Source organism: Ahaetulla prasina, chromosome 1 (genome assembly GCF_028640845.1).
Source record: "Ahaetulla prasina isolate Xishuangbanna chromosome 1, ASM2864084v1, whole genome shotgun sequence".
Classification (NCBI taxonomy): domain Eukaryota; kingdom Metazoa; phylum Chordata; class Lepidosauria; order Squamata; family Colubridae; genus Ahaetulla; species Ahaetulla prasina.
Window position 1 is genome coordinate 183,738,830 of NC_080539.1, and position 12,754 is coordinate 183,751,583.

General features: G+C 34.2%; 1 protein-coding gene across 1 annotated transcript in view; it reads right to left on the minus strand.

The window, feature by feature from the left end:
* Positions 1 to 12,754, minus strand: part of ITSN2 (intersectin 2) — a 95,331-nt gene that overhangs the window by 25,792 nt on the left and 56,785 nt on the right. Inside the window, exons 22-29 of the mRNA XM_058184619.1 lie at positions 11,959 to 12,100; positions 10,781 to 10,986; positions 10,001 to 10,059; positions 9,017 to 9,183; positions 8,615 to 8,660; positions 8,418 to 8,539; positions 7,782 to 7,878; positions 6,192 to 6,383 (exon numbers count right to left, since the gene is read on the minus strand). Of these exons, the coding sequence (XP_058040602.1) occupies positions 6,192 to 6,383; positions 7,782 to 7,878; positions 8,418 to 8,539; positions 8,615 to 8,660; positions 9,017 to 9,183; positions 10,001 to 10,059; positions 10,781 to 10,986; positions 11,959 to 12,100 (1,031 nt within the window). The remainder of the gene's footprint in view (positions 1 to 6,191; positions 6,384 to 7,781; positions 7,879 to 8,417; positions 8,540 to 8,614; positions 8,661 to 9,016; positions 9,184 to 10,000; positions 10,060 to 10,780; positions 10,987 to 11,958; positions 12,101 to 12,754) is intronic.

Consider the following 12,754-nt stretch of genomic DNA (forward strand, 5'->3'; position numbering starts at 1 on the left):
TAACTAACCAATCAACAACCAAAACTACAAAAATTCTCAGTTCCTGCATTTATTGGCAGAGAGGTCATGCCTAGAAGCAAAGAGAAATTTTCTGACAGTGAGAACAATTAAACAATGGAATAACTTGCCTTCTGAGGTTGTGGATGTTCTATCATTGGAAGTTTTCAGAAATACACTGGACAACTATTTGATCAGTATGGTATAACCATTTGAGCAGGGAGACCTCAGGGCTCTTCCAGGCATATGATTCCATGTTCTATGATCTTGGGAGTTCTTACACAGCATAAACCTGAGATCTACCAGGAGAATGATATACTTCATTTTGTTGCTTTTGTTGCTATTTTGGTAAACCCAAATAGGTGAATAAGCACTCATCTTGCCACTATAAATGGCTGATGTACTATAGCTTGGCAAGAATTAACTAACAGAATTTAGTATTTGGTTTTAATTTGGGATTTAGTTGCTATATCTCCTGTAAGAGATCTTCTAGTTGGCAGCTGCTAAACTACAACTGTGCTTTGCAAGAAAAGACTATCATGTACCTTGATTAACATATTAGGTCATATGATAGATATTAGTATGGGATAATAATCAATATTTGCAGATCTGCTATTGATATTAATAATATAGAGATAAGATAAATATTTATTTATAACTTGATTTAGGCACCTAACTGATCAATTTGGCATGAAAGACCCTCCTCCTACAATCCATTATTTTGTACTAGTAATAAAGGCATCAGTGATTTGATAAGCCTATTATATTCATTTAAATAGCAATTCTGAACACATTTATCAGAGACTAAGCACCACTGAACACAATAGCTTATTTCGGACTAAATATGCACAGGCTGCACTGTGAGGCAATGGCACTAAAAATACTTTGTCGAAAATAAATCACTCATTAAAGAATTTTAGGATTACACCCTTAGAATATTGAAAAAAAATGGATATGCACTCCAAATTAAATATCTAATGTTGTACAGAAGAAATGGGGAACTTCTTTCAATCTAAGGACTCAACTAATTTTCATACTGGTGTCTGTAAACCAACAGGGTGAGAGTTGGGTCACTCCACACAGCCCCAAATCCCACCTAATATATGCTCACATGCAAATATACCTCCTGAAAACAGGGCAACTAACTCTGACTGCAGCACAGCACAACTATCCAAGGTGTCTAGAGCAGTTTAGCAGGCAGGACAAGGTAACTTTACAAATGGATATGAACTACATTGGGGGTGGAGGGGTGGGGAAGCTTGATTGTCTGGCCAAAAAGGCACCATGAAGTGAGGTGATAATGGTGAATGCTTTAGCTTTTTAAAAAATGTATCTATAAAAATGGGGCAGGGGAGGGCAACTGTAGAATCTATTTAGCTTCTTGGGCTCTTCAATATCATGTTGGTAGCAAATACCCTGTTTCCCCCCAAATAAGACATCCCCTGATAATAAGTCCAATCAGGCTTTTGAGTGCATGGCATAAAGCCAAGCGCTTATTTCAGGGTTCAAAAAAATATAAGACAGGGTCTTACTTTCCAGAAAATACGGTATCTAATTTTCAGTTGTGTTTTTTTGTATTTTTTTCTTAAGAATAAACCTAAAACATATATTTAATTTGCATTTAAAAGCCTAATAATGGTGGGGGGAGACAAAAATGTGAGCCTTGCCCATTACATTATGACCGGTATTATCCTGTCATAATATAGTGTTCTTTTGAGGATTTTTTCTAACCCTAGGCACAAATAACTAGAATGCAATAACATGCTATTTCCAAATATCTGGTCTCCAAAAGACTTCTTTTAATTTTGAAAGACCCACAATACCCACAGTACTATGTCCTGCTCCTCTCTTGCAACAACCAGGATCTGAAATGCTCTTGGAAGGGTGATAATGCCAGTAGCATTGAGATATTTCCCTTAAGTCTCCCACATTTAAAAAGATTCTTTTTGCTGCTCCACAAATCCCACAACCACCCGAAGTATCAGCACCAATGAGAGGAGTGGACAGAAGGGAGAAGCACCTTTAAGTGCTACAGTATTGGGAATTCAAGACACAGAGGCTTCTCAGACTTTCAGCAAGGTTCTAAAAGAAGTTTTTCTCAAAAACAAACTTTGTCCAGCTTTTAAAAAGTTACTTTCTCCTTTAACATACCAAGAAGTGTGTAGTATTTAGGGCAGAATCTTTCCAACTTCTGTAGCAAAAGCCGCCTTATATATTTGTTTCAGGTGAAACTAAAGAGCTCTAGTATATAACATATATAGACATAACAGTGATATAAAGTGTCTTTAAAACAACACAACAGATTTTATTCTATCTCTGCTCTGTTTTCTCACAATAGCATTGTCACCGTGTACAGGATCATACATGAAGTGCATAGTGAGAGATCAACATAGGAAACATATGATACTAATCATGAGAACACAATTTCCCATGTGATAGTACAAATAGTAGGTCTTTGTGTGCCTAAAGTTGCATTGTGCCAAGAGATAGCTTGGACTAGCATTCTAATAATTCATTATTGTTCCTAAATAAAGAGAGTAGAGAAAACCAGATTGGAGAGTGCAGAAAGCCACACAAAGACCCACTAATCAGTTTGCATAAATGAATTGTAATTGTACAGCATAGAACAAAACGTGAAGTCTTGAGTGGATTTAATACTGAAGCGAAGCAAAGAAATCGTTTCAGAGATCTGAGCAGGCTGTCCACCCTGCCGCCATGCTATAGTCAAACTTGTATAGTGGGTCTCTGAGGTGCTTTCATACTGGAAGACAACAGTGGGTCCTTGAAAAAGAAAAGAAAACAAAATTAGGGATAAAAAATATAGTAGAATATGCTGAAATGTATAAGAAGCAGTACTGTCTTAATAACTAATATTGTAAAGACAGAATTAATATGTTTTTAAATATTTCTGATAATTTAAAACTATGTGAAAACAGGACACACTCTGTGTTTAAACCGCCAGATGCTGTAATAGTTCATTTTAAAAATTAAACTAACATAAGGGAAAATAAAATCAAGCAGCAAGGTAATTTCTTAGAATATTCACTGAACTTGTGATAGGTAAATTTTAAATTTTTAATATTTACACCTGATCTTAATCAAAAGCTCAGAAGCAATGCTTATTTGTCAAGCCTTCTATCCCATCAGGACTGACATATCTTCCCAGATTGCCTGATTCTATGCTTCTATTTGTTTTATTCGTCCCATCTGCAACTGAACATTAGTATTAATTTTGGTGAACCTGACTATGACCTGCATTATATTTATATTATTGTCATGTTATCATTGTATTTTACGCTTTTTACTGATATCTACAATTTTAGATGTGTATGTTTCTATGTAGTGATTTCTGGCCTAAAGGCATAATAAAGGCTTGCTATTTAAATTCAAAATCTGGGTTATATATGTTCAAATTGCATAATACCAAGAGCATGAAACCCAATTAAACAATCAACAGAGATTGTCATATTCATCTATTTTTGTGGGCCAATGAGTTTAACACCTATTTCAAGAGATAAAATGGGCATCAAAATGACAATGAACATTGGTAAAGATAAAAATGGCATTTAACCCCTCATGACTACATGTCCATGTAATTTCCAGAGTAACAGTTTTTTAAAAAATGTTTCTTTAGTTTCCCGACCAGCTTGCAAGTACTAATCATATCTGATTAGACGGTATCATTTGTTGTTGCGAAGCACATAATTAAGATATGTGCTAATGTTATATTAGGATATCCACCAAATTTGGGAGATAAGACAATGTCCAGGAAGACATTTTGGCACCTCATTATTAAATTAATATTTTTTTCACTGACACGTTTTATAAGTAGAATGAACAGACCTAAAAATAGCAGCATCTTGTTTCCTTATGGTGCTATGTTCATTTTATTTAATGAGCTATAGTGGATAAAATGAAATGTAATGTTCATATTATATACAGAATGGAAGACAAACTACACTTATTAAAGATGTATACTCATATGTATATTTATGTGTATGTGTGTGTGTGTGTGTTTATAGGCATCTAATACATATCAGCACTCAGACCTTTGCTGCATTAAATATGCTACAAACTCTTTCCATGTTCATACCAAATATGGAGAGAGGTGAAAAATAGGGTTACAAACTCAGTGTACCTGGAGGGGTATGGGGAAGAGCACTGAAATCTTTGCTAGAGTAACTACATATTTTGAAGAAACAGATTTTCATTTTGAAGTAACTATGATGCCAACACTGAAGTTCATACAAGCCAAATCATTAGAGTAGAATATAAGTAATTACTAACTTTGCATAATATATACAAACCAGAGACATTTTGTTTACAGCAACTTCCTTCTTGGTATATGCATAAAAAACAAACGAAAAACCCAATATTATGATATGGGAATGACTTTTCTTATCTAGAAACTGTCCCTATATAGACAAATGACATGTTTGCAATTGCGCTAAAGGATAAAAATCTGGCCAATCCACAAATATGAGACTGGCCTTCTAGAGGAAGATTAAAAACGCCAGAAAACCTTATCTTGCTATTATCCCAACATAAAACATTGGTTTATCCAATTACTATGGTGCAGCCCAATTTGTTAAATATGTTAAATCTAAAAGTATGAACTAAACTGTTAACTGTGTTAAAAGCCAGAAAAATCATTCTAACCATATAGGAAATAATCCAAATTTCATATCAAGGAAATATTTCAATTAGGCCAAATCACAATCACAAAACAGAAAGCGAACATTCGTGTTTTATTGATCAAATGGTAAACAAAGCAAAAGTCAGAGGGAAGATACAAAACAGTGAATGCTGAAGCCAACACTATTCCAGTTATTCACAAACTGTGACATAAGCCTATATGTATACAAATTCGATTCCACCAGGCACTTTAATTATATTAGGCTACATATGAAATTATACCTAGAACAATTCTTGAATCTCCCATTTTTTTAAAAACAAAAGATAAAATCCTGCTTCAAAACTATCTCCATCCCTTGGCAAAACACAGATCTCTTAATAATTAGAAACCAGAGTAATGAAAAGTTAGTAACCTCTGAATTAATAAGACTGATGTCAAGAAATATTATGTAAATGACCTCACTTTGATTCTCTTTGGTACTAGATGGGCAGAGAGAAACTTTGACAAGTTTTCAGGATTGTTATTTTATTGTTCAGTCTGCTATAGTGGTTAAGGCACCAGGCTAGAAACCAGGAGACTATGAGTTTTATTTCTGCCTTAGGCATGAAGTCAGTCAGGTGACCTTAGGCCAGACACACTCCTTCAGCCCTAGGAAGCAGGTTAGTGTAAACATTGCCAAAAACGTTGTCAAGAAAACTGCAATAAAATTGCCAGGAAACAAAAAGCTAACTTGATGGCACAAAAACCCAAGTCTACAACAATAAGCTAATATGCCTGGAATCAGTGGTGGGATTCAGCCAGTTCGCACCACTTCGGGAAAACCGGTTGTTAACTTACTGAGCAGTTTGGCAAAGTGGTTGTTGGAAGAAATTATTAGGGCAGAGAACCGGTTGTTAAAGTTCTTGAACCTACCACTGCCTGGAATCCTTGTAGGGTATGTTTCCTGACTTGGTCTATCTCAAAGATCTGACAGATTAGACCTGTGAGGTTGGAAGTTATGAAACCTATATTGTAAAACTTCTTTGATGCTTTCTTTTTAAAAAAAGAAAGAAGGCAATAATCCATATTTAACTCTATTGAGGAAAGTTGGACTAAGATATATTATTTTATCTGTGCAGTGTGCCCATTTGATTGTGTTATTTATGTTGTTATTTTGATTTTATTATATTGTTTGTAGAAGTTATGAATTACTGAGCGTTTTTTTGACTGTACCAGACATAAATACCAGACATAAATTAAATCAGTCTATTGCTCTCTTATTCAAATAGCTCACTACTCACAGGAAGAGTTCAGCGTAACATAACTGGAAGCAGGTGGTAAAAATTTAATGGATACTTAATTGAGCTTTCCAAACAATTTCCTTAAAAATTACTGCCATGTTTAAAAAGACACAGTGACTAAACTATTTTAGTCATTATTTTAGCCCTGCAGTTCTAAATAATTCAGCATTTTCCTGTTGAAGAAATGGACGTGACCATACAAATGCACACCTATTTTGAATTAGGTATCTGAATTTATTTCATACCAAAACATGAATACTTAAACAAGTTTTACTTACACTGTTGACTTGGATCAGAGTCTACAGTCATCTTCACATAGTTTGAAGGAAAGAGGCCATAAACGCCATTGACTTCCCCTTGCCACCAATCCATATCTTCTTTGTTCATTACATTTATAAGCTGCCCCTTAGAAAAAGTGAGCTCATCTTCATTGTTTGCTGAGTAGTCATACATTGCTATCACTTGACACACTAATAGAAACAAAAAATATGACAAAGGACATGTTCTTCAGGAGCACCAACAAGAACTATTTCACTACTTGCAAAAATCCCCATCCTTGCCTAGAAATTTACAAACCATAACTATTTAAGTTAGCGCATATTAAATATTTACATTTTACAGTCAAAAATAGTTCTAATTCAGAAATAGCAATCTTATTTTCAATGGCCCGGTTCTGCTTCTGAGTTGAAAAGTTTCAACTTCTGGATTGATTTATCTCAGCAAATGCGGATCTGACCATTCTGCACTCAATTCTTAAAAGAAGCTACCATGGAAGTATAGGACTATAAAAAACAACAACAACCCAATTGCAATAAGGTAAAGGGTGTCGTCTTTTTGAAAGTAAACTTTTGGCAAAAAACATTTACTAATAAATTTGATTAAATTCAGAAACTTAATTTATTTTCCTTAATTTATTTACTTATTTGTATACTGTCTCCTCCAAAGTTTCTATTATATTAATTATAATAAATGCAATAAATATATGTCCCACATTCTGATACAACTAAATTGAAACATGTATAAATAGGATACATACTTCCTAGTTTAATCCTGTCTTTATTTTGCTTTACTTTCATTCTCATTTTATAGACTACCTCTCAGAATAAAGATTTGTTTTTTTCTTCTTCATAAAGTACAAAGCCAAAACTTTATAAAATTCAAATACTTTGGCTATAATGCATAAACAAGTATGCATTATATGATTTTGTCCAGTGGTGAAATGTAAAATTAGTTGTTACCAGTTCTGTGGGCATGGCTTGGTGGTGGGGGTCATGTGACTGGGTGGGTGTGGCCAACTTTTTTATTTATTTTTTTAAAGCATTTTTTTACTACTGGTTCAGGTGAATAGGTAGTAAAAAAGTGCTTTAAAAAGTTAAAAAAGGTTCCAATGATCACAGCTGTACCATGCGATTCTGGGAACCTTTTTTTTACTTTTTACTGGTTCTGGTGAACAGGTAGTAAAAAATGCTTTAAAAAAGTAAAAAAAGGACCGGTAGTTTTTACATTTCACCCCTGATTTTGTCGTAACTCTACATATCAATGGTTTTATGTAAAATCTGAAGAGAAACACACACATATTGGGAAGGGAAGTCTAAGAAAATCAATCAATATAACCACAAACAAAAGAATAAAAATGAAAATAATACCCATTTTATGGCTAGCACATAAAACTATGAGAATCTGTAGTTTATTGAATATATCACAATTGTGTGGATTCCCACATGAATCTAAGTCATAAACTATAGATTACAAATTACAATGGATGAAGTCACACAGTATGCTAAGCTAAAAAAAAAACCCCAAACACTTTGGTTTTATCATAAAGTATGAACTTGGCCACCAATCAGAAATAAGCTTTAATTGCTCACCTGGATGAACAGCTGGCATAGTCTTTTCATTGCTGGGACCCAACAGTTTCACATGAGTAGCAGGAAACCATCCTTTTTGTCTTTTTTTCCCTCTTGCCTGAAAAACATAATTGGCAATCCAAAATCTAATGTCCTTTTACTTGCACACTTTTACCTGTGCTCAGATTGGCAGTGTTTTCTTGCTCATGCTTTCTTGCTCTAGCTAGCCTCTGTACCACATAACCACAGTCTCAGATTTAATACCTTCAATATTCATACATTTTGGGACAGCTGGATTAAGAAAATGTGTTCTTTTTCTACTTGTGGATTCATAAGGAGGAAGAGTGATACATTCTTCTCAACAGTAGATGATGCAAAAGGGATACAGATTTAGGTTTTTGTAGATAAGTGCTTGATATGTCTACTTGCTTATTCCTTGTTTTCATTTATATTTAACTACTATATATTGCTTTTGATTTCAATAATCAATCAACCAACCAATCAATGAGGTCTCCTTTTTTATAGATTTTTTTCTTCTTGAAATAAATGCAGTTTTGCTCAAAATATTTTTTTAGCAACAAGTATTTTTACAGACATAATTTGCTCATCTAGATAAGAAACATGATATCCAGTCAGAGAAACCTTCTACTCTATTACCTGTAGTTCTCCCTGCCACCATCCACTAGAATTTTTCTTCAAAATTACAATCAGCTGTCCAGGAGCAAGACTCAGCTGTTCCGTTCCTGATGCAGCGTAGGCTGTTGTAACTTGAGCAATTTCTAAAGAGAAATATGTATCAGTGTAAAATGAATGATTATAATATAGAAGAACACAAAAATATCAGTAATACTCACCAGGTTTTTTATTTAATGCTCCTGTTTTGCTAGCTGTAGGAGAAGTCTACAAGAAAGAACAAACAATTGGGAGCCTAAGTTTAATTTTTTAAAATTAAACTTTTTAAATTTTTATTGCAAGTAACCATTTTTGAAGCATAACACGATGTTAGAAAATCTAAAATCAATTTTTTCTGCAACAAATTCTGCCTCCTCCCATCATCCCTGCCTTTTATTCCCTGGCCACAAGTGCCATCAGAATGGACAATATTTATTCTCTGAGACAAAGCTGAATTCTTTCCTATTACATTTCCCTGGGCTTGTACCAGTATCCCTGCAACAGTCTCAGTTTTCATCTTGAAATCCTGAATCTCTAACTGGAAAAAAGGAAATCCTAAAAGCAGAATACTTTGGAAGTCTTACATCATGATCCTTTGGTTTGACATAGTTTGAAGGAAAGATTCCACTTCTATCACCAATTCTTCCAGTCCACCATTCCCCATCTTTCTGACTCACTACTATTTCTTCACCTTCAGTGAAAGTTAAATCACCATGCTCAGAACTTGAATAAGGATATAGTGCTATATATTCTGAAAAGGTAGAGAAAAATTCAGTCATGTAGTAAAGCTGTATATGACTAAAAATTGTAAAACACTGATTCATATAATCCTTTCTACTTCAAAATCTTTGACTAATGCTCAGGTAACATCAGGCACAAAGGAAATTATAGATACCTTTCTTAATGACAGAAAAATCAAGTCAAAATGTAATACTGCAATAGCTTAATCACACATGAACATATTCCTCTCATATTCAGACATCTTATACCAGTTGTTGGCAGTGTGTAGTGTCCCTTCATGTATCCAGGTCTAGCATGGCAGAAAATTACAAATATGATGCTATCTACTGTGATTTGTAGTGTAGCTTACTAACGGAGGAAAAGATATAAACATACTCTCATCACACACATATACACTGCACATTTTGGTATTTGCAAGTATAGCATTGCTTTTGCAAAGCATATTTATATTTCACTTAAGTTAATACTGGTTAGCAGATGAGAGTTTGAATACTGTGCTTAGCTTAACTTCTTCAAATCCAGCATGTTAATTTCTTATCATGTGTCACAATTTAACCTGCATTTAACCATTTTAATGAAATTATTTTATTAAAATATTCAGAGTACACTCTTCAGGTAAAATATATGGAGACCAGAATAAAAGGCTTTTCTCTCTTATTACAAATATTTATCTCAGAACATTTATAGTATTGGACAAATATGTTAGTGCTGTAGCATGGGTGTCTGAAACCCTGAGCAGTACTATGCATGTTCTTTATTCCTTGAGACACATACACTCATTCAAAGATTTAAGAACCAGAGTGCTTAAATGCAGGTCTTACTCTCACCTGAAACACAAGTTGATGTGGGAGGATTCTTATTTATAACTGCATAAACAGCTTCGGGTCTGCAGAAGAAATAATTAAGTTAGTTATTTTTCCATAATCAGTTATTCAAACTTAGAGATGCTTGAAAATACTGGAAAGTATCAATTCATCACATCAATTCATGATGAGATAGATCCTCATCTCTTTCTCTTCTCATATACTGTAGCCCTCCCCATCCTACCCTTAGGGTGGATTCAAAGTGAAGCATTTGTTTCACACTAGCTATAGTTTGGTGTTAATATTAATTCTGATTTGTTAAAATAAGCCATAATTGGAATCCATGGTTTAAAGTTGGGTGATTTCCTACAAGCCCATCAGCAGAGGGCATTAATAAGAACACAAATGTAAGAAAGGAAGGGAAATAAGAATTCTAAGTTTTGTGTGAAGATGATATTTGTTAAGGTAAAACCACTGATCTGGTAAAAGGGTTCTTCCAAATATATTTCTCAATTTCAAACTTCATTTTAAAAATTCTGAATTTATCTAAAAATTTGGAAATATAATATATGAACAGTTAAAAAGAGAATAAAATGATCTGTGCAACTGTTCTTAATTCTAAAACTAATATTCAAAGCCAGTGAAGTTTAAAGACAGACATGTTGAAAAATCATCTGTGGGGAAACAGAGACTGTCAATATGAATCCCTCCAAATCTCAACCAATGTCTTCTATTCATCCTGTACACAAACCACATGTATTTTGCCAATAGTTTCAGTTCAAATATTCTGACAGCCTTACTTACTCCTCTCTTTGGCATTCATTTCCAGGCAAAATCTTCACATAGGATTTGGGAAACCATCCTCTTCCTTTACCAGCTTCTCCATACCACCAATTTTCTTGCTGCTCCAGCACAGTAATTATGTCATTTCTTGAAAAGTTTAAGTGATTATCTTTTTTTGCAGTCCAAGAGCAAAGTGCTTGTGCTTTTATGTTTTCTACCATTTGTCCCTGTCAAAGGTAGGTAGTATGTTAATGCCAGCCATGCAAGTTTTAAAGACACAAAATATCTACTAAAATATGTTCACTCCAAAAACATACAAATGATAATTTAAAACAAACTAGCAGCTCTACTTTGGAAGAAGCTAAGCACATTTGGAATATACTGCAATTGATCTGGGGTACTCTAGAAAAAAATGAATAACTCCATCACTTAACTAGAAATACTTATATCTATTACCATCTTTTAAAGTACCTATTAAAATAGATTAAAAGTGTCTTTTATGGGTAATGTAGTTTGTTAACCACAAGAGCTGAAAAAGCTTGGACGAGAAGCAAAATGTCTTCAAAGAAAAACAAAAAAGTCCATTTGCCTCTTGAAAAAGCACTTTTGGAACAACGGTGACTTGGATAACCGAGAATCTCCCTACATATTTGCCCATAAATAAGTTTTTTTTAAAAAAAAATCTATTGTCTTGCCTACAAATTCCAATTGAATTATGGAACATTTTCAATAAAATAGAATCAAGCAGGACAAGGTTTGGTAAACTACCTTGAAAATTTGTGTGGTAGACAGGATAACCTTTCATAAACCAACAACTAGCCAATTATGCAGGTTACCATTATGTATTTCTTGTATATAATGTTTTATATTATATGAAAGAGAATACAGAGTAATTTTCATGGAATATACATTTTCTAGATGAATGCTACAAATTGGACGGTTATAGCAATATAATATTTTAGTTATTTACATATTTATGTGTTTCATATGTAGATTGTTCATTTCCAAAAACTTTGGGCCATTAATAACAGCATCATAAAATAAAATGAGCTCCCCAAAGAAAAGTCAACCCCAAATATACATTTAATGACAAAATCAAAAATATAAAATAAAGTACAGAACCTATGTGCTTCGGTGTCCTTGACATATTGATGCTCCGAACCCTGTGCCAACAGTTCCATTTTGTACCAAGAACATACCTGTCCATGGATGGGAGAAACAGATCCTGGGGAAACAGTGCGAGTAAAGGCAGACTTTTTCTGCCATGAGCTAGCATTTAAATTTGCAAAAGATACATTTTGGTATTCTGCTTCATCTGCTGGTTTACTGGATGAATGTACTCTGCAAGATCAAAACATATACATAAGGGAATTACTTTTAATAAAATCCAATAGGTAAAACTATCATAGCAAACTAGCCAAATAATGTTTAAGATCTCCCAGAAAGGACATATTAGGGATGTCTTTATAATTCATAGCTTCTGCAATGGTTAAGGAATTCTTACTGTGCAGAAAAAGAGAAATTCTTGAAATCAACTTGGAAACCTTTTGCATGCTGATGGACCCTCCAATTATTATCATTTTTAATTCATTTAACATCAAAACACAGTAGAAATACATTTACATTTTTAAACTGGAACGGAGATCAGCTGCTCTTAAAGGTAAAAGGTAAAGGTTCCGCTCACACATACGTGCTAGTAATTCCCGACTCTAGGGGGCGGTGCTCATCTCTGTTTCAAAGCCGAAGAGCCAATGCTGTCCGAAGATATCTCCGTGGTCATGTGGCCGGCATGACTCAACACCAAAGGCGCACAGAACACTGTTACCTTCCCACCAAAGGTGTTCCCTATTTTTGTACTTGCATTTTTTACGTGCTTTCGAACTGCTAGGTTGGCAAAAGCTGGGACAAGTAACGGGAGCTCACCCCATTATGCGGCACTAGGGATTCGAACCGCAGAACTGCCGACCGTTTGATTGACAAGCTCAATGTCTTACC